Source organism: Asterias amurensis, chromosome 6, assembly GCF_032118995.1.
Source record: "Asterias amurensis chromosome 6, ASM3211899v1".
NCBI lineage: Eukaryota > Metazoa > Echinodermata > Asteroidea > Forcipulatida > Asteriidae > Asterias > Asterias amurensis.
Window position 1 is genome coordinate 23,606,461 of NC_092653.1, and position 22,721 is coordinate 23,629,181.

Below are 22,721 nucleotides of genomic sequence, written 5' to 3' on the forward strand. Positions count from 1 at the left end.
TTATACTCATAACAATCCCAGCTTTCCCCGTCAACATGTTGAGTGGCCACGGTGAAACACAGCCGGAGGGGCTTGATTTAGTGTTTTGATGTATTGATGCTGTCAAAAACTATTCATAACAAAAGTAAATTGTTATTTTTTTGCAATTTTATCCTTCCAAGCATGCAGACTTCAGCCGAAGGTGGGGTTCGACATCATTCATTAAAGTGGATAATAGTCCAGACGCAAAACGCCAACAGATAAATCAGTTCAGAACGGTTTCCAGTTTCCACACGAAAGAGCAATGAGCTCAGAGAGCCAATTGACTTTCGTACCTTCTGGTCCTTGCTTTTACCTACTTCTCATAGGTCGACCAACAAAATTGCAAACTAAGAGCACTTGTCTGCTGTTCAAGGCGGATGGATAATGGAACAACATCTCACAAAGTTGATGCCGAGTTGAACAAATAATTCCTGAACAATTATTTGCCAAATATTTGCAAGTCTTAATCGGCAACACAGAACCACGACCCTTCTTTTCTGTGCGTTTTGTATGCTTAGCGTCCCTATGGAGTCTGACCATGCTTTAAAGTATCTTATTCGTATAAAAGTAATCCTTGAACTGTTATTTGCAAAGAAAGTTAAAAGTGGATAATTCCGCATGACACGTGCTCTACGGACGATGCAGGGTTTATGCAGGGTTTGGTGGACGATTCGGTCTTTTATCAACGCACATTAGAAATTTTTTGTGTGCTTTTGGAAAACAAGCATTGCTTAAAATCCTGAGCAAGATTGCAGGCTTCCAATATACAAAAAGTGTTTACAATAGTTAAAGTGAATGATTATTGGGGTTGAACAAAGAAAACATGTCTACAATTTGGTTTACCCATCACCGATGTCTATAGCGAGATTTGAACGCGCGACCTCGGGATAATGTTGGCAGTCTCCCTATAGAAGTTGTAAATCTTTGCTCGGTCGTGTAGCCAGCGATAACACCCAATTTAAGGGATCACATTCGTCCTTTTTATATTAGGTATCATACAACTTCGAACATGATTCGTCACAGTCCATTTTCTCACGTTGTAAGAGGATAAGTGCTACGTGCAAAAGCTGTGGGGTAATTTATCGCCGTCAACGAGTTCAAAAGAACAAATTCCGGTATAAGGCAATCGTTTGGAATTCTTTAAACATTGTCGCATTGTGTTTCTTCTCTTCCTGAGTTGTTCCAACTCCCAAAGGGTTTGAACAATAAAGGCAAGTAGGGTCTGGATTTAACCAGAACCATTTACATAATAGCCTACAACTATGTTGACCCATGGTTGACCCATATAGCAAGGGAACTCGTCATGTCTGAGTTAAATACATGTTTATATTGAATGTCTGGTCTGTAAAGGTTCTTTTTTTTATAGTTTCTGGTATGGCACATTGCCATCAATTGTGAAGAACTCTGTACTTCAGTTTTGTACTTTTACTATAGGCCTATACAGAAAGGTCGAGTTGGTACTGTGCATAGATTATGCATGTGGTGTGAATGGTGCCAACAGTGATTACGATTGGAGATAGAACTTGTGCAGTCTTAAGTCTCTTTTACAAGAAAAGATATACATGAAAAACACTGTAGTAAACTGACAAAGTAAACACTTCAAGTTGGTTTTCCATCAGAAAATATCTTTAATGAAATAAAAGAACTAATCTTCAAGAAACTTTTATACTAATGACGAGATACAGATATTTACAACTGCACAATATACAAATTTATATAACAAAATAACATATTGGTGTATATGACAAAACTAAAACTATTCAGTATGTAACCAACAACTTTATTATTTATAAATTTAAAATAGAACAGCAAGCTTTTGTTAATAGCATTTTGGAGGGGAATGTTGAAAATAAATATAATGCCTCAGGGAGTTACTTATTATAATTCCAGATTCAGAAATGATATTAATTATGAGAATCTAAATTGTGTATCAATAAAAGGCTTGAACCATTCTAACGTAAGGGATCTTGTGATTATGATTTCCAATAACAAGTCATGGTGGAAACTATATGTTCATCTCAATTACCCAATGGGAAATATCCTTAAATTACCTGTTTTCTTCACTGACTCATATTATTTAAGGACAAAGGGGCTTTAGGGAGGTTCAGTACCGAGTGAAAGTAAAAAAAAGTTATTGAAAACAGGTCTTTTGTTAATTGTCATATTGTGCAGCTAAAAGGAACTCACATTTAAATCATAGCATTCAATGTGAAGCCAGATGAGCTAAAAGTATCGGACTCTTAAAATGTGAGATTACTAATGGGGTGTGACTGCATACAAATACAAATAAGTAGTAATCACCCATTAGTCTTGAACTAAAACCCTCAAACATACTAGCTATTACAGTCCTTCGGCTGACATAAATCGCATTGCATCTTGACTCTACATGGGTGAGTGTTTTCACCTCAAATGTAAATCACCATATGACATATTATAGGTTCTGGTACAACAACACTGTCTTTTCCTTCCCTTGATGACTTTCAAAAGACAATTGAACTGAAATATTGGATCATGATCGATGTGTATACAAACAATATTAAAATCACAATAAATCCTTACAAATTACTGCTAGTATAAGAAACTACTGTATGATACTCAGCTCTTCTTGATCCTGTTTACGGCTCATGCTGCTCAGTAATTTGGCCAGAAAACTGTTGAAGTCTCTCCTCACCCCTTCAGCATCTTCCTCCAGGTTGGTTTGAGCATGCTGTACTTTGGACATTGATGATGCTGTTAAAGAGATGGATATCACAATAATTAAAATATATTTCAAATCAATCTTTTTAAGAATGTCCATAGCCCATAGGCACAAAGCAGTGGCAATTGGTAACCAGAATATTCAGCAACGTAACACATGTTATAAACACATGTAATAGTAAAGGTCAGTAAACTTTTCTGGAATTTTTCACTTTCTTTTCACTCTAAAATTTGAAGGAGAACCGATTCGTACAACGTTACTCTCAAACTCCAGTATCCCAATAAAACAAAGAAATGACTAAAGTTTGAAGAGTATGTTAGTGTTTGCTCTCTCACCAGTTTGATCCAAGAGATAAAAAACAATGAGCAAAAACAAAACTGACTTACGTATTTGCACAGTTAATTTTTTAGCAGATGGCTTGACATGGCCCATGATGAGACAGTTGGTTTCTCGTAGAGCCTGCTGTACAACAAAGTGGCTGTACCTGTTCATAATTAAGAAAACGTAGGCAAGAGTCATTAAATTCTGGTAACATTGCAGCAAGGTGGTGTAGTGACTTGGTACTGAGAACATGGTCATGGTTTTATACAGGAATAAGAGAAGTCCTTTATCATGGAAACGACTCATGCGCACTTACATGACTATGAGAGCTTAACACTTGTTGACAAACTGGTCTTAAATTGAAGAGTGGGAAAGTACTTCCAATGCTACTTCTTCTTGCTTTGGGGTATTGGCAAAATGCGCCTTGAACACCCAGCAGGGTGGATATGTGCGCTTACAAATCTTCATGATTAATACTATTATTAATAACAGTATGCTTAAATTTGCGTTTAGTCTACTGATTAACATGAAGCAACCTTGTTTCAAAGTTAAGGCTATGTTTGTGATGGATAAGGGAAATGGCCCTTTCCTGAGTGTCCTAAAGTATTGTGTAATGAAGCTTACCACATGTCCAGTTCTCTCTCATGTGTGGGAACATCTGGGTTGTATACAATCACTACACCATTAGCATCCTTCATAATAGCTGGCCAGCACTCATCAAATCTGTAATAAATAAAACTTGCACTATGAACACCTTATTCACACAGTATAGAGCACCACAAACACTTGCTAAACATCAGAGATTGAATGTTCTCATGTCAGAACTGGTAGACATAATGTAGAGGTGGGTTTTCTCAAAGCCCCTGAACCCCACACCTTAATTCACAGTAATCAAATTGTGTTCCAAAGCCAAACTTTTTTTTGCAGACCAAGTTAGAATACAGCACCCGATTTAAAAAGTAGCATGCGACATTTTTTGTGCAGAATTTTGTCCGCTGTGATTGACTACCGAAAACGGTGGAATTCAGGAATTTGTTCACCTTTGGTAGACTTCGGTGGCCAATACCAAGCTTTGAGACAGCTTGTTCCCATGTTCAGCCATAAGATCCTAAAGTAAAATGTTAAGTTCCTAGCATGGGTAGTCTTTGATTTAGCCCATGACATCAATGGCATGTGCTGTGTACACTTTGTTTCAGATAACAGAGTAACCGCACTTAGATGTCTTTTCATACAATGATGATTACAGTTTTTTTCTTCTTCTTCTGTAGCTTACTTTTGGTCTCCACTGCAGTCCCATAATTCAACTTCTGCTGATGAGGATCGAGCTCCAATTTGATTACTGTTACTCTCAAACTCCAGAATCCTGATGAAACAAAGAATGATTTAGTATTGGTTTCTGGAAGAATACTGTCAATCTGCCGCTCAAATTAAAACTCGCCACTTTTCTAAGTAATCAATTTATAGATAGAGTAAGCCTTGATATATCAAGTAGTGTCACACAGTCATGTAAAACACTGAGAAAGGCTCTTTTAATTTTTTCAATCATCATCATTATCATCTGATCATGCAAGTAATTCCCAACTGAATAAAATTACCATAGCATGCCCCCACATAAGCAAATTCTTCCATTTTCTTTTCAAAACACCCGACAAATCCAGAAAATTGTTAGCCATCCAAAACAGCATCTTCTTACTAAAAACATCAATGTACCTAATTATACTTCATTCACTCTTGAAAAAAATAAAACCTTTAAATTTCATACACAGGGAACAAAAGAATATGATACATCCATAGAGCTATATATATTGACTAGAGCGCTAGCTTGCTCTGCGTTTTGAAGCCAACCTGGGCGCAGACATGTTTGATGTGTTGCGTGACTACGGAACGATTTTAATTTTAAGAAAACACATTTGGCCTGAGCGCTTTACATACGCGACTGCCCGTTCGCATTCGTCCGCGCTACGAAAACCGTAATTTCGACTTGATTGACGTACTAAAAAAAGTAAACGCGTCTTTTGAATATGACGCACATGACGCTCGCAGTTTGTACGCTCATCAGCAGATTGTGCGTTCACATTTGCTGCATTTTTTGATTCGATGACACATAAAAAAGAACAAACGCACTGTCATGCAAATAGCCGAACAATTGTCGTACAAAATTTCAAGCTTTTGTATTGGTTTGTACATAAACATGGATGCGCCCACACAGCTTCAAAACCTTAGTGCGTGTATAACGGGGTGTTAGCGCTCTAGTCAATATATATAGCTCTATGGATACATCTTGCTGGTGCATTATCCCGGATAGGCATTAACCCAGATAGGCCCAGTGAAGAGTATGGTGTTCTTTGCTCTAGAATATGGTCTTACCGAACACCTTGAGTGGGATGATACTCTCCACCAGAAGTCTCTGTTGCATCTGCCAAGAAGTTGGAAATAACTGACTTCCCACTCTGGTTTGATCAAACAAAATAAAAAACATCATGTTATTGTGTTTTCCTCAGGCTAGCCCCACATCTATACCACATCTAGCTTTTGTAAGTTTGTAAACTTATTTCTTGTTTTCAGAAAACCTTTGACGTAAATAGAACATCTTCTCCCAAAAAGGTAATTTTAACAAGTGGAATAGTTTCGACCTCACAGAACAAGTCAAAACTTATAATAAGCGCATCAAAGACTACGTGTTAACTCCTTCAAGTGCATCAAAGACTACAAGTTAACTCCTTCTAAAAAAAAACTTGACCTTGCTTGACACTCACTAAAACACATATAATTATGGGGGTTTTCATTTCAATTATTAAATTTTAAAAGGCACATTCACCATCACCTCCCATAAGGTTTATGGCCAGGAAATTCTATGGCCAATAGCAAAATATCAAGAGAGGGCGCTGTTGAACCCACACAAAGATATAGGCGATACGTGTTTATTCGACAGCATACATTGCATAGCAATCGCAATAAACCTTATTGACTTATCAAAACCGTATAAAGTAATTAAGTAGATGCTTCACTCAAAGTCAAAGTGGAGATTTAATCAGCCCAAAAAGGGGACCGCCATTTCTTATATTATTTGTGTTGCCATTTTTTATATTGTTGTTATTTTTCATTTGAAAATATTGAAGAATTAGATTATTATACCGTAACCATGGAGGAATAATTACTTACAATTACATAATATTATTGACATCAAAAGTCATCATCATGTGAACTGAAATAATTAAAGCCATTGGACCCTTTCGGTAAACAGTATTTTCCAAGGCCCACACTTCGTGTATCACAACTTCTATATAAAATAACAAACCTGTGGAAATTTAGGCTCAATCAGACATCGGAGTCGGGAGAAAATAACGGGAAAACCCACTCCTGTTTTCGCGCGTTTCGCCATGTCATGACATGTGTTTATAACAAATCCGTAATTCTCGTTAACGAGAATTTATATTGTTTTACCGTTTTCTCAAAAAGTAAAGCATTTCATGGACTAATATTTCAAGAGAAGTCTTTCACCATTACCTTCTGTAAACCCTGTAAATTATTTGTAAATCTGTGAACTTTTTTTTTTTTCTGTACCGAAAGGGTCCAATGGCTTTAAGTTAATGGAAATGATGAGCATGTATTGTTTGTGTAGACTAATAAGACTGAACATGCATTCTCATTTTGGCTGGGAAAGCCGAAAGTAGTGAGGCTACAGAAATCATTAAAACTGACAGCAAATATACTCAACGAAGATAAGGTGGCGTCGCTACCATGGCTACACTCACACTGCACATTTTGACGCATCGCGAGTGTGGACATAAAAAGTTAACAAAAAGTGACGAGTCGACGATAACAGCAGGCTATATTAATTGAAAAGTTTCTCGTAAACCTAATCTATGTGATAGAATCATGATATAGGAATACTTTAATTTTACCTCACACGGTCCAACAACTAGAATCTTTGCCTTTATCATTTTTTCATCTGGCAGTTTCGTTCGTCGTTTGTCAGGAATTTAGAATAGCTTATTCTGAACCCTTGAGGGCGCTAAACCAAAAGCGTGCGTTTATTATTGCTATTTTTAGCACAGCTCAAAAGAAATGTTATTATGTTATGTTTAACACTGTATCCTTGGAAAAATAACCACAAAAACAACCTTTTGAAAGTAAAACAACCAACAACAAACGTATTTTAATCAAAAATCAGAAAATTTCAATAATAAAAATGAGAAGAAAGTAACAAAATATGAGTTTTTGTGCGAAAATATGTGTCGTCTGCTAAGGTGACTGAGCGCCCTCTTCCGTTAAAAGATGACACATCACTGGTAATCTTTTCCAATCATTATTACACTCATATAAAAAGCGGGTACCACTCGCACGTGTTTACCACAAATTCACGGGAAGTACGTAATGTGTTGGAAAACGTGTTAAATTGGCAGACGACATTTCACCACCGAGCTGAACGGCTGTGTGCATCAGCGGCAAACGACTCCTACACAATGTGTGTGAAAGGATGTGGACAGTTTTGAGAGAGTGAAATTTCTTTCTGTCAACATTTAATAATAATACTTCACTGGCGCGCTCTACTCAACATGGTGAAGAATACATCCCTGTGTCTGCGTATTGGAGAAGCGAAGGACTTGCCAGGAAAAGACCTCATGTAAGTGCCCGTTTACTGTTATTTTTGAGTTGTTTTATAGAATAGACGTACTTTTGGGCTACTGAATTACATTTTACAAACTTGCAGAACAGTTCTTTCTTGTGAACAAATTTCATAAACGAACCATTTTCACTTCTTGCTCTATGCTTTATAAATACATTTTGGGCTGTTGTTGTAGACCTAGCACAGCAGTCTGGGCTCTGTTATGACACAGATATGTTGTCATTGTATGCATCCAAATTCAAACTTAAATAAAACAAATAAAACAATTGGTTAGCCCCCAGTCATGCCAATTACTTGGTTAATTGACAGTTGAGTTGTGTATGGTCTGTGTTATGGATAACTTTCCGTATGGCGCCACCACTTTTTCACTCATTTTTACAAAAAGTGATATCTCATTGAGGTAAATAAGACACTCTATTATTTCATATCGAATGAAAAAGTGGTGGCGCCATACGGAAACTTTTCCTGTGTTATTTTTTTTTACCACCCCCTGCCCCCCCCCCCTCCTTGCCTGCCCGAGTGCTCTGGACACAGTGAGTGACTGGGGCGCTAGATTCCTTTTTTCAAAATTAACACATAATCGTTCAGCTAGCAAATTTTCGAAAAAGGGAATCTAGCGCCCAAGTCACTAGGTCTACGAGTGCTCATGACATTTCCTTCCTTTTCTGTTGTTTCTTAGTTAAATGATGTGCAGTGCTCTCCACAAGGAGCTCCATTCAGAGGACGTTTCTCTAGCAATTGAACTGAACAGGGTTTTTCTGGTGGCCCTACACTTTTTCAGTAGAATTAAATTAAAACCATGTTGGCTGCATGAATATTTTATTTGGTCCATGCTAGCGTTGTCAAAGTTTCATACATAAGGGTGCTTTTCAATACAGAATAAGCGAGGTGGACCATTTGAAGTGAATTGTTTTTGGAGCGAATTGTTTTTGAATTGTTTTTGACTGTTCCCAACTCCTGATGATGTGCACGGATAACTTTCCGTATGGCGCCACCATTTTTTCACAAATTTTTACAAAAAGGGATGTCTCATTGAGGTAAATTAGATACTTTATTATTTCATATCGAATTAAAAAAGTGGTGGCGCCATAAGGAAACTTTTCCCAAGCATTGACCATTGTCACAAGGGCAATTACCTTTCCCTAGTAGGATGAACACTTCAGTACAGAAACAACCTTTTCGATATTGCCCACCTACTCGAGTTTGTGTTGACCAGCCATTTGAAAACTGTGTAATGTGCATGGAACCAGCACCTGGTTCATGATTTCATGTGTGTAATGTGCATGCGTTCACCAGCACCATGGTGACGATATTACTGCAGACTGGTCGAAATTTCAAAACCATTGGATAATATTGAATGGTCAGAGAGTAGTACGAGGGTTAAAGTAAACGATTTCCTAAAATAATAACAGTCTTACTGTGCCTTTGAGATTACAGTGTAAGAAGAGTGTGACTGCCCATAGTTTATTGCTCCATAGACTGCCTGACTATAGGCCTAACCTTGTTTACAATAAGTGTGACCTTGTACATTCTTTGAGTATTCTGGCAGGCAAGATGCTACACTGGTCCTATGGGAAAGTTGACACTTTGTGTCATAATTTCCACATAACACCAAGAGTTGTGAAGTAAAAGCTGATCAAGTTTTGAGATGTGCCCCCTTTCATCATATCAAAAGTTGATAAGAATTAGACAGTGCAATCTGCATAAAATATAAGATTTTATGTTTTCTTCTATTGAGCTGTGTACAAATCATGCCTGCAGGAAGTCCAGGCTCTGTGTCTCTTTTGTAAACATGTGATGTCACATGTCTCAACGTCTATAAGTTTGGTGTAAAAGTAAAAGGTTACATTGCACAATTTTCACCCAACAAACCAGGCTGCAATATTTTTGTAGAAACCTACATATTGTAGACTTCTAAAGTCTGTTCTTCTTTATGTTCTAAAGTCTGTTCTTCTTTATGTTCTACAGATCACGTAGCAGTGACCCTTACTGCTTGATCAAGATTGACAATGAAGTTGTTGCAAGGTAAGACCCTAATCACCTCCATACTTTAAATTGACTTAAACTAGAAATGGGAAGAAAACAGTGCTCAGCCCAAGCACAGCATCTAAACTATAAAAAGATTCAAATGAACCCTTTGTGATATCTTTTAAAACTTAACATTCAACAACTTTAAACTTCATTTGCACACTGTTACTTAGTTTGAAATTTCTACACAGGACCGAAGAGTAGTCCACATGTTTCTATAATGTATAAATAATATCCTACATGTACCCAATAGGCCTATAATACTATGACAGACTGTCAGCCTACACGTACACATTAGAAAAATGTTTTAATTGAAAATTCATAAAAATCGCTCATATTTCCTCATGAACTGCAGAATTTATGATAAATATTTACTGTCTCGTTAAGATTGGACAGTGTGATTTCTGATAGTAATTCCTAGCTTGTCTTCAGAATTACTATTGTTTGCAAAAGTGCATGTAAAACATGTACATTGTATTGTGTATTGTGTTTGCTGTACTCGACCGTTACATAGAGCATTATGGTTGTGACATGACACACAGATCAGTACTTCGTTCAAGCAAAGGAAACCTTTACCAACCAATATGAGATGTATTCATAACCAAGTACAGCATAGCAACTTGGCTTTTGTATCTTAAGAAAATGCTGTACGTTCCTATGTAAATGATTGAACTCTAAATATTATCATAGAGTAGATAGTGGCTATTTTCAGAACCTCGAGTTGTGTTTATTTTATTTTTTTATCGTAAAGGTGTTTTTTTTCCCTAAACATATGCAGGTAGGCTTTTTACTACCTCATTGTTAAAATAACAAGTTGTGTACAATCACGACCATGCAGAAATATAAATTGCATTTTAAACACATCATTCCTTTCAATTGCTGGAAAATGAGCAAGCTTGATATTTTAAATATAAACAGATTGTCAATTTAATTACAAGAATGCAGTTAAAAACATGTTAAAGTATTGTGACAGAAATGGGTTCCACCAATATAGAGGCATGTCCGAAAGAGGTGTGTTGAGAAATTGTTAAAAGTAAAAACATGCAGACCAGTAGTACAATGGGAAATGTAACATTGTCAAGTGGAAAGTAAGATCTTTGAGAAATTTCCATAATTCCTTTAAAATTGTGAGTTTCAAGCAGCAGTGTCTGCACAGCGCTCTATCGGACATTTTCTGTTGAACAAGTCAGATTAGACTCAAACTTTTGGGACTGTTCACCGGGCCTAATGCATGCTGAAATTAAAAGTGAGCATAATTATTCAACTCAACCCCAAAATACAAACAACAACAAACAAGCCAAAAAACAAATCTTGATAATTTGAAAAATTGTGATGGCATTATTGTTTGCATTTAGCTGTGACATTTAGTAAATATTATAATTGTGGTAGTGATTGGAAGCATGCTGAGAACTGCATTGGGAAGGGTTTTTTTTTTTGGGGGGGGGGGCACTCACCCTGTATTTAACTTTGTGTTATTCTCAATCATCAATGGAATGGAGGTTAAATTCATTTCAAAATTTCAACTACATGATGAGCTTTTTACACTTCGAAACCCAGCCATGTATGTCAACCTGATTGTGATTGATTGTAATTGGTCAAACTCATTTGATGTTCTCTGTGTGGTGCTGTTGATGCAGGCTGGACTCTGGAACTGTGCTTTATCAATGCATTTTTGCTATAATGGAATCCTTCACACAATTTCTTGTTTGCATCTGGCAGGACTCATTTGGCATTGAGTGTGGATTTGTTGGTTGGCATGTGAACTTTGTGTATGTATATTCCTAGCTGATTATAAATGTCACCCTGACATTTTGTGGTATTTTCTTACGACAAATATTTTGGTTGTGAGTTGAATATTGAAGGAATTCAGATGTAACTGCCTTTGTGAATGTTTTTCTATTGTCTAATCTGGCTGTCTTTTCAGTATACCCAGCTAAATGAGGAAGGACCTTTGTAGCGTATGCAAGTAATTTGCATTATTTTAAAGTGTTTTATTTTAATAAGAGCATCCCAAGGGATAATTACAAGAACAATTGTACAGAGATGTGCCTAATTGAAAAAATAATGTACACAACAAATCAGTTCTCCACGTCACCATGATTATCCTACATTTGCACACATGGAAATGATAAACTTTACATTCTTGCCTGGGGTGCTTTTTATACCAATATTAACAATTTGAACAGAATTTAGCCATGCGTTGTATAAACCGTTCAAGACTCATGCAGAGCACGCACATGAAGAAAACCACAGACAGAATCAACTTCCTCTAATGGTAAGACTGTTTGTAGCTTTCCTAAGTGGAATGTGAAATTGCCCATGATGTTGTCACAGACTACAGCCTTTTTTCTTCTTCCTGGGGTATCTGCATTGGTCCATCTATAAAAGTCAGTGTAGACTTTGAAATGTCAAGGATGGGGAGAGTGAGACAGATTGTTGTCTGAGTGAGGAATCTCTCGGGGAGATACAGTTTTTACATCCTTAGCTGATTGTGATGCCTAGGTTCACTAGGCTAAGACAACTTACAGAGTTCAGTAGTGCATTAAGATTTTGATCTTAACTTTATTATGTATTTGATGGAAACTGTTGACTATTTAGTGATTTTTTCTACATTAATTTACCTCTTTTGTTTGTGTACACATACAATACATGTAGGTTGGGCCCTAAATTGAATGAAACAATTGAGCATGTGTCAGTGCAGGTCCTGATACATACTGTGTTCCCGTAAGGCCAAGGCAATTTTCCCAAGTAAAAGATGCAGATGTTTAAGTTTTCACTTAAATTTTTTAAGGGGCACCAGGCTGGCCAGAAGGGCAAGCCTGAAAATTCATCTTGAGAGGGCAAGGCCATAAGTGTTCAATTGTTTGAAGCCACATTGAAAATCAGTGCGCCCTATTTAGTACCTAAAACTAATAGGAACTTTGGAGAAGCACCAAGTCTAAGACGAGGGCAACAGAAGCCATAGCCTCCATGTAATTCCAGACCTGCAAGGGGGCATGGAGGCGATCTTAAACCGTCATCCCTTTACACAATTTAAAGTCGCTGAATTATTAAAACAACCAAAAAACAGACTTACCGGTAATGATGTTCAACAAAGCAAGAGAATGTACCGAAGAAGAGAAAATGAACGTCTGATGATGCAAGTAAATAGTCAATTTTTTTTGGTCAACTCATTTCTTTCAAGTTATCTGATATTCTTCTGGATGTTATACTCTAGTAGCTTTATAAATCATACTGCCGTCTAATAATACATGTCATTAAAAATGACTTTCTAAAAAAACATGTCTGTATCTGAGAGCACTTACCCTTAGAGCCGTTTAAAATAAAATCAGATTAAAGAGTGAAATCTTTTGTGGCAAACGAATCGCCATCCTGAATCGCACTGGTTACCAAGCACTTTGGCTCTCAATTGATTTCACTTAGCATTTTGCAACTAACCGAATCACGTCAAAGGTCTGTACTGTATGTCTGTCCAATTCATCAAGCATGGACACAAAACAAAAGTATTCCACAAGGCACGTCTTTAACTTAATATTTCCAGGCAAGGCTATCGTTGCCAGAGCAATTTGACAATGGTACGCTGGAGCATTTCACAGGATTTTGTGAGGAGATTAAATTAGAAGGGAGTTTTTGAGGGGCTGCTCGGCTGACAATTGGCAAACCGTAAAAATAACTGAAAGGACAGAGAAGACAAAATTACATTGAAAATCTTTTTGAAATGTCAACTTTCCAACGCCTGGTGTATAAAACCTTGAATTAGTGTTTTATGTCATTATGCACAGATGCCTTCATGCCTTTATCCATTTCGATTCATGGTGACCAGATGTTACACTTAGCATGTGACACCTGGATGTAGTTGAGTGGAAAAGTTTCCATGTGAAAGCTCTACCTTGCATCAGGTTTATTGAATGTCCCCCTGGCCCTTCTCCTAAACAAAGCACAATCATCCACATAGCACACAATATGTACAATAAGGAAGTTATTGTAAATGTTGTGCTAAAATAATGTGCAGAACATTATTTAGAATTTAGAACAACAGCATCACTTACTCCTAGCGTAGAGCTATGGCTTAGACTCAAGTCTTGCTCATATACAATGATTCCCACTCAATGCAATTGCAAATTACACTTGATCAACAGACAGAAACCGACACAATTTTACTATCCAAAGAGTTTCGAGTTGCTTTTATTTGAAAGGGATACATGATGTGTCAGTTTCCAGTTACATTAGTCTGAGTGATACGTGGTTCTCAAAAGGGCAAGGCATTTCTTTTCAAGTAAAGAATCTAATAAGGGATTTGTACCCTACCTTCTATGCTGTTACAATTCAAGGGACACCAAGGCAAAAACCATGGGCAAAGAGGAATTTGCCTCCATGAAGTATCAATACCTTCAATTTATATTTCTTCAATTTATTGTAGGCATCATTATAACTTCCAATAGGCTTATTTCTGAAAACAATGTGTACCTGTATCTATAACAAAATTAATATTGCTTCCTATAAAGGAAAAAGAATCTTGTTTCATAACATCATCTGTCGGAAGTAATTAGTTATATTAATATTGAGGAAATTAATCTACATGATTCTGCACAATGTCTGGCTTAAATCAGATCTGGTCAGCCTTAATTAAAAAGGCATTTTCATTTTGTATCTTTGTACCAGAAGAAATGGGTCAGTGCTCAGGCCGATGTGGTCTGTTAAAGCTATTGAATACATGAGCAACGCAAAAGCAAAAGCAGATTTTGTTTAGATCAACCCAGTTAAAGGCAGTGGACACTGTTAGGAATAACTCAAAATTAGCATAAAACCTTACTTGGTAACATGGGGAGCTGTTGATAGTATAAAACATTGTGAGAAAGGCTTCCTCTGAAGTAAGGTAGTATTCGAGAATGAAATAATTTTCCACAAATTTGATTTTGAGACCTCATAATTAGAATTTGAGATCTCGAAATCAAGCATCTGAAAGCACGCAACTTTCTGTGATGAGGGTGTTTTTTCTTTTATTATTATCTCGCAACTTCAACTACCAATTGAGTTCAAATTTCACAGGTTTGTTATTTTGTGCATGTGTTGAGATACACCAAGTGAGAAGACTGGTCATTGATAATTACCAATATTGTACATTTTCTTTAAATGAAAAGGGCAACTTTTCAAACTCGGAAAGCTCTAAGATCTGTGCTTGAGTGTTGTTGACAACAGCAGGCGATGCATAACATTTGTTGTGAAGATCACTTACAATCCAGCTTTCATTTTAATCATTTATTTTTCCTAAAGGTCTGTTTATTTGGAACTTGTATCCCCTTTCAAATGCAAAATTTTGAATTAGATTGTACCATTATTTTAGAAGGGAGATCCAAACATCACAAGCATGTAACAGTATCATGCTTCAAGCTGAACTAAATTGTACCCAATGTTTCTGCTCTGTTGCATTAAAATTTAAAACCTTTCCAATCCTGAACCTGTTTTCTGACCATATAAGCTTTGCAATTCGCGAAAACAACATGTTAAAAGTAGTTTGGAAACAATTATAACAGCTCTAAGACAAATTCCAGATCAGTACTAAAAGCAGGTGGCTTCTTTGTGGGCCAGTCTCTAGATTTAGATCTAGTTGCCGTTTCTGTCTGTCAGACAATACTCTTGTGTCAAGTTTCTTTTATTTGCGAGACTTTCAACTCAATACAAATTAGGTTGTACAAACAATATTGAACATGGATTGTAGTTTGCTGTGGGCCGTAACATTAACAATCTAACAATATTACCATGAAGCATATTTCATGAAGGGTTCTTCTTATATTTTCCTTAATACTGGAAAGATATTGGAGCAATCTGGGACACAATTACATTTGCCAAAGCTGAATACCCAGGTTCATGTATAAACCCCTTTGTAAACAGGCCCACTGTATGTTAATCCCCTCTTCTTAGGTTCCTTGTTTTTTTGTTGATTTGTTTTACTTCCTTGAATATTTATGCATTGGGAGATCAAAGGCTACAAGTAAGGATCTTGTGCTTATGATGCAAATCTGTGCTGATTCATGGTTTGACTTAGATGCCTTGAAGATTGTAGTTGACTAGAGTTCAAGATACCTGATGTATTATACTATTATGTCACCATATTCTCAAAATCACAGTGCATTCCTTTTCACCCTGTACAAGGAATGTTGTTGAATAAAATAAAAATTCCATGTAATAATTCATGCTATAAAAAAGCAATTCGAATGGCTCAATACACTTGGTTGTGCTTTTTTAAAACCCTGATAAAAATTGTAGCATAACGACTGTGCGGCACCAAATGTTTCAGTGTTGTGAAGCTCCGAACCAACTATATAGATTCCTAAAGCTTTATGTGGACAAATTTAAACTATCTTTGCAGCTGGCAGAATAATAAGCAGGGTAGGCTGAAATTCTAATTTTGCTAAAGTTGCCCAAGGGCAACAACGGTTTTATCACAGGTTTCCCTAATGATTTGTTGGTTGCCAGGGCAACTGTTAATTTCACATCCTGGATTACAAGGGATAAACTTACACATTACTTTGAAACCACAGTGACATGATATCCCAGCCCCATGTCTAAGAAGAGATATGCCTAATGGCTTTCAATGTGTGGGCAACACTCAACCTATTATTTGTTATTACTTTATCACTCTGTGTGATGGCTGACCTTGTCAATTAACAAATGGCTTGTTATTGCCCCCCTAGAAAGGAGCAAATGAATAGGGTTCCTAATTGCACTGATGTGTAATTAGGTCAGATTGGCTTTTAATGGTGCAGGTTGTTAAATATGGATGACAAGATATGAGCATCAGTGTTGTAGCCACGTACTGCATGTGGGCTGCATGTGGGCGGTGCTCTGGGCAGGGGAACTTCCAATTTTTGCCCAGCACTCTGAGCAAAATACATGCTGCCCAGCACAGACTTTCCCAAGATTATATTGTCCACTGTGCATTGATCTGAGACACAGTTAATGATAAGAGGTATCAAATGTCACAGAGAATGAACACAGTCAAAAGGCCATTAAACTTATTGCATGGCTAAATAACATGAACAGTTTGGAAACCTGGCATCATGGCTGAAGCTTGTTCTTCAGCAATGATGTCCCCATAATTAAGGCATGAAGTTTATCGCCTTGCCTTGGTTGACTTGATCAAAAATATTTTGATCGATAGCCCAACACTAAAACTAGTTTAGCTTCAACACTGATGAGCATTGAACCATGCATCATTCAGGTTTCGTCCAACTTTAATTATTATCAGTAGAAAAGAGGGGGCCCTTGAGATTTTTTGTCAGATCAATGTAATCAATCAGTTGGAAGGCTAATGATTTTAGCAAGAGGTGTGTCTTCTGGTTCTAGCTCAAGAAAGATTTATTGTGACATTTTATCTTATGTATATTTACAAGAAACTACTGTTTTGGAGCACTGCATTCTTACAGAAACAATGTTGTTCCTTCTTTATTTCTTTAAGACATGTAGCAAATTAAGTACATCTTATTTCTTTATTATCACTAGAGCCTACATGTATGTAGAATGTGTTGTTTATACTCAAATTGTTCTTCTTGGCAACTGCCTCCAGGTATATTTAAGCACTTGGCAAAACAAGCCATGCAGTCTGTTGTTTTTCCAACCCAAATGCAAACCTTTTTAGATTTGTTATTTATTATTCAATTCAATTCCAGACCTCAAGCATCAGCAAATCAATAAATAAATACTTGAGATCTCCTGTTTCATACCAAGTCATTCTGGTTCAGTTGAAATTTTGAGCTACAAGAGCTGTGGTGTAGTGGCGTTTTTCTTGAAAAATGAACTTGAGGCTAAACTTTGAGAAGATCAAGGAGTCAACCCGAGTCTTAGTAAGAGGTTGCTTGAGGTATAATTCTATCTGAACCAACTTAACTCAATGATCATGATGTAAATGCTCATTCAATAATGCAAAAATCTGTCTGCAAATTTTTGCTCATCCCCTTAAAATATTCATCCTTAATTGTGAGAACTGTTTCGGTCACATTTTATAAAATCACATCAAGAGGGTTCTAGTTGCTACATGTGTATCTTCTTCCTCCATGCTAGGACTAGCAACCACATGGCGACACTGAGTCTGAGTCTGCTATAGTTTCCCTACATTTTTTCCTCTAATAGGGGAAATAAATGCCGCTCCCCAAACAACATTGTCAGTATATATGACGGAGTTACAAATATCCTCATACATGTTTTTGTTTTTTCAGTATTAAACTGAAGCTTGAGTAGGAAATAACAATGTTGATACGGCTGTTTTGTACATTGGTCTTGATAGCCTTATTTGTTTGCTATCTAAACCTACAGTTTGTTGATCGTTCTTGTGCTCATTTTATCTTATGATTGGATAATAGAGTTTGACATGTAGATATACGCCCCCACACTGAAACACAGCATTAGTGAAATGGTCATCAAAGTATAACAACCTACAATTTATTTCTTTAGATTGTGAGGGTTAAATACAAAATTGAGATTGCTTTAATCTTTATTGCTGTACTTGTATTTTTGTTACTTTACGTAAAAATTATGTACATACATTACTGCATCTTAAGCCAAGTTAGTCTCTTCCCATGAGATGCAAAGTATTTACATTAGTTTTTTTACCTTTATGTAAATAAATTAATGTTTCAAGTGAATATGCTCAATGGTGTTTTTTTCTGATGGCGGTGGAAGGTAAAGGAAAGGTAATTCGATTTTGCTGCACCAGCACCAGCTTGTCTCCATGCCGTTGCTATGTGTTCCAATTTATAAAGTGGCGAGGATTAATCATTTTTGGAAAAATCCAAACTGCATCAGTCATGAGTGAATACTTGCATGGTGGAAGTACAACAAAAGAGGTTTGCGGCAACACCTTGTGAATATGCATGAGTCATGCTATTGTAATACTGAAACTGTAGCACATTTTGTTTTCGGAAACTTTGGGGAAATGTTACAGCAAATATGTAAGAATGTGCCTAGTTTGTCACTTTTGAAAAAAAAAAAAAATCATTGTTTTAAGAAGGGCTTTTCATAACCTTCAGTCATCATTATCTCAAGTTTTCTTAACTTCTTAACTACTTAGCAACTTATTGACTGCGAACATTTGCCTATAGATGTTCATTGATCTTTACAAACCTTTATGTATTTTTGTGTCTGTGTTAGCTCTAATGGATGTCTGAGCTCGAAATCATCACTTTTAAGAACTTGATTCCTCAGTGTCATAACATGTCGCTCCTATAAATAAAGATAACGCATATATTTTTAATTGTGGAGCAGTTTGAAATGTAGCTAGAAAGAGCAGTCAGGACCTGAAGGCGGACAGGTTGTGGATACTATCACTCTATGCTATCACTATCGCTCTGTGTCAATATTTAGTCAAGATACTCCTCATCAGCAGTGGCTTACTTTTATACAACCACAAATTAGACGGATTAAACTTGTAATTTGTAAGTTTGCACTATAGTGGTTACATGTATGGTTACTAAATGGGTTGGTGACAGGTGTCAATTCTGTTGAACTCAATCACTCATAGTCATATTACCGAGCCTAATACTTGTTATGTCAGGGCTTCTAAAAGGGAAGGCAGTTTGTTTCTATTAATTAAAGGGCATCTCTTTGAGGGAAATATCAATATGTATGGCAGCATGTTAAAGGGGCATCTAGCCGACCACCAGGGACATGGAGGCGATTGTCTCTATGTACCTCCGTGAAGTATGTCAAGCCCACATATAATGACATCACATGGTGTGGGAAATTCACGCAGTCTTACTGTACAATCTTCTTAGTATTGATATTTTTAAGGAAGAGATGTGATATTGTACCAAAATGCGCCCACTTGGTTTAAAGTCTGCCGTAACCATCATTTCAGTTATATTACCTCAACAACTTAAAAACTATTTTATTAAGAACTTGAATATATTTCGAAGAAAGTTTAAACTTTTACAACTATTTTACAAAGCATCCATGCCTCGTTATTTGCTCTTTAAGGGGCAAAACATGTTTTCCCTAATAGTCAAGGCATCTCTATTGAGTGAAATCTAAATTTGACTGAACATTTCAAGAAGGGCCATCAAGGCAAAGACCAGCAGCTTGGAGGCATTTGTCTCCATTGCGTCTCTGAAATATCGGGTTGTATGTCCATGATTGTTTTGGATTATTAACTTACTATTCAGATTCAGATAATTGATGATGTCCACGCACCATCCTTTTAAAGAACTTTTTAAATGGCCTGGCAGTAGGCCTATTGACTGTAACCTTAGAAAGTTACAGCAATTGTATTGTTAACCAGTAACTAGAAAGTTGGCAGATGCTGATGGATAGGCTGGTGTCCTATTTCATCCTGTTCAAGTTTAGAAGAGCTTTGTCAATACAAATCAAATGACTGAAGAAGTCTTATTGTATCATCTGCCTTATTGATACTATAGACTTAGAGGATTGCAATTTCCTATTTGCTCAAAAAACCAATAGCCTTACTATTAAATCCTCCTGAATATACCCTGTCTTTGTTTGACTTAGACGGACAAAGTAACTTCGCTGTCAAGTGAACTTTGCCATGCATATTCCCAGGCTTAGCAACCACAGTTCACAAGTATAAGTAAAAAAATCAGCAGTCTTGATGCTGGTGTATGAAAGGCATGGGACAGTTTTGATAGGGTTCTATGGAACCTGTTTTGAGTGTTCCTGTTACATAAAATAAACCCTTTTTTTTCACATGAGAGCAATTTAGCAGTCCCTTGCTTTATTTTAACATGGTTGGTTGTTAAATTGTATAAACTGCCCTTCATGTACAAATAATGTGCATACCATTCCAGCTTATGATTCCAACAGATTCACAAATCAGAAGCCATTGAATTTCAGGCTGATAACAGAGTGTGCTAAAAAATCGATATTTCAAGATTTGTAGAATTATATTCCACTTAGAAGACTGTAATTTATTTACATAGCACCATGTAATGGTTTACAAGTGCGGTGGCGCCATCTGCAGCCAACCATACCAACGAACCCTAAGGCGAACCCTTTCTCTTGACAATAATATTGTACTAGGTTCTTTTTAATGCATTACACACAGAGCATAGTGTGGACCGTTATGGTAAATAAAGTATGGACTTTTTGTTTTGAAAATGAGCAGAAGGCAAAATGTATTATCCCCTCAACCCTGGGTCTTCTAAGAATTGCTACGTCTTCATAGATTACAATATCTTAATAATCCTTGCGTGGATGTGTTCTGAACTACGTAGGTTATAGCCCTTCAAGTAGTTTCTACTGGATCATAAACTTCAAATCTTACATGAGAAAACACCCTTGAAGTTGAAAATGTGTGTAAGTGGTGAAGTGCCTCAAGCAATACCTTTGAACATTAGGTATTTCAAATGTAGCGTATAAATCTTAGTACCAAGCTGTATTTACTAAATATTTTTGATTAACAACTTGTTTGTATAGCTTCGTTCCTGAACCTCTATTCTCCTATGTTACTACAGGACAGCTACAGTGTGGAAGACCCTGACGCCTTTCTGGGGAGAGGAGTACTTCTTTCATCTTCCAGGAGGTTTCCAGAACCTCTCACTGTACATATTCGATGAGGACACAATGAGGTAAGTAATGGTCACAGTTTGTACCATCTGATTTATTTTTGGAATTCCTTTTGTCCACATTATTGTCGAACTGAAATATACATGTTAAGCTGTTTCTTTGTACTGGATTGTTCTCGGCTGGCCGAGTTCCTAAGTTCTATTATTACTTTAGCAAGTGGTCGCATTTGATTTAATCCTAATGTTCGTATAAGGCATTGTATGCCCATGCTGCGGCCTTCTTCGACTCAGAGCTGGGGATGGGATGCTGACCGGGCATCACGTAAACTGACAGCGCTACTACCACTGGCTGGATTACACTTGGGCAGGGTCGATGTGCTTCATGCTGTGCTCTGGCTGGGGTCTTGGTCTGATTGGTTGTCCCGCTGTGAAGGCTATCCACTTCCCAGGTCCATGTGACTGTGGGGTTGTGCATCATTATGATGTGGCAATGGGGGACGATCCAGGGTCTTCTTAAGGTTCCTGGAGGTACCTCAAGGTTCATGTAGCTGGCAATGGGAATTGATTGGAGGTGTGAAGTTGGTTTGTTAATGATAAAGGGTCCTGTGTTGGTGGGGCAGGGGGTGGGGTATAACATATCATAAAGGTCAACTTCACTCTCACTGGCTGAGAACAAATTCATAAGGTATGTTTACTCTTTCCCTTCGATATTTTTAATACCCTCCCCCTTGTTGCACCTTTTTTGAAAGGGATTCAGTTGTTCTCAAGCTAAAAGAAAGTAAAACTGATACTAATAGTTTGTGGACCATATTTGTCTTGCTTTCTACATGTAGGCTAGTCTTATTAATGTGAAGAAACTGGTTTTGCATGTAGCTGTAAGCATGGAGGTATACTGTATAAATTGAGTAATCCAGTTTCCCGAGATGTAGGCATCTCCAGAAATCCATTGAACTCATGAATCCTGTCTAGCCAGGAACCACACCCCAAGTCATGATGCTAGTCACTGTAGGGTATCCTTTGAGTAAATGATTTGTGTTTTGTCAGACGCAGTCAAGTGCCAAAGACCCCAATACACGTAAATGCTGTATCAAGCCTCGGGTAAAAGTTATAATGCTACTCATGGGAATGTGGTTGCAGAGAAAACTCAGAAGAAAAAAAAGTCTTTTTATTTTATCAAATGAACATGAAGTCAAGAGCAAAGTGTACCTAGAAAAAATTGCGGCATGTTAGTAGCCTCCAGGAAAAGTAATGATGCTCCACCAGGAAAACTTGCAACAGTGTCCCTTAGGGACACATGGATTTTTTTCTTCATATCTTCAGATGGAATTAAATCAGAAAAAGTCAGAGCCTTGGGCACATCTGCTTAAAGGAACACGTTGCCTTGGATTGGTCGAGTTGGTCTTTGAAAAGCGTTTGTAACCGTTTTTTATAAAATGCATATGGGTAGAAAGATGTTGTAAAAGTAGAATACAATGATCCACACAAACATGCCTCGAAATTGCGCGGTTTT

General features: G+C 37.1%; 2 protein-coding genes across 3 annotated transcripts in view; one reads left to right on the forward strand and one right to left on the reverse strand.

Moving 5' to 3' along the window:
* Positions 1 to 2,404: 2,404 nt before the first annotated feature.
* On the reverse strand, positions 2,405 to 7,030 carry LOC139938558 (intraflagellar transport protein 22 homolog). The gene is made up of 6 exons (XM_071934130.1): positions 6,946 to 7,030; positions 5,408 to 5,490; positions 4,314 to 4,403; positions 3,665 to 3,763; positions 3,106 to 3,203; positions 2,405 to 2,751 (listed from the first exon to the last, which is right to left on the reverse strand). The coding sequence occupies exons 1-6, from the start codon at positions 6,982 to 6,984 to the stop codon at positions 2,603 to 2,605; spliced, it is 558 nt and encodes a 185-aa protein (XP_071790231.1). The 5' UTR covers positions 6,985 to 7,030; the 3' UTR covers positions 2,405 to 2,602.
* Positions 7,031 to 7,466: 436 nt separating this feature from the next.
* LOC139938331 (rasGAP-activating-like protein 1) overlaps positions 7,467 to 22,721 on the forward strand; it is a 46,159-nt gene continuing 30,904 nt past the window's right edge. For both annotated transcript variants that reach the window (XM_071933782.1, XM_071933784.1), the window contains exons 1-3: positions 7,467 to 7,667; positions 9,639 to 9,695; positions 21,161 to 21,274. In XM_071933782.1, the coding sequence (XP_071789883.1) occupies positions 7,600 to 7,667; positions 9,639 to 9,695; positions 21,161 to 21,274 (239 nt within the window). In that variant the 5' untranslated portion in view covers positions 7,467 to 7,599. The remainder of the gene's footprint in view (positions 7,668 to 9,638; positions 9,696 to 21,160; positions 21,275 to 22,721) is intronic.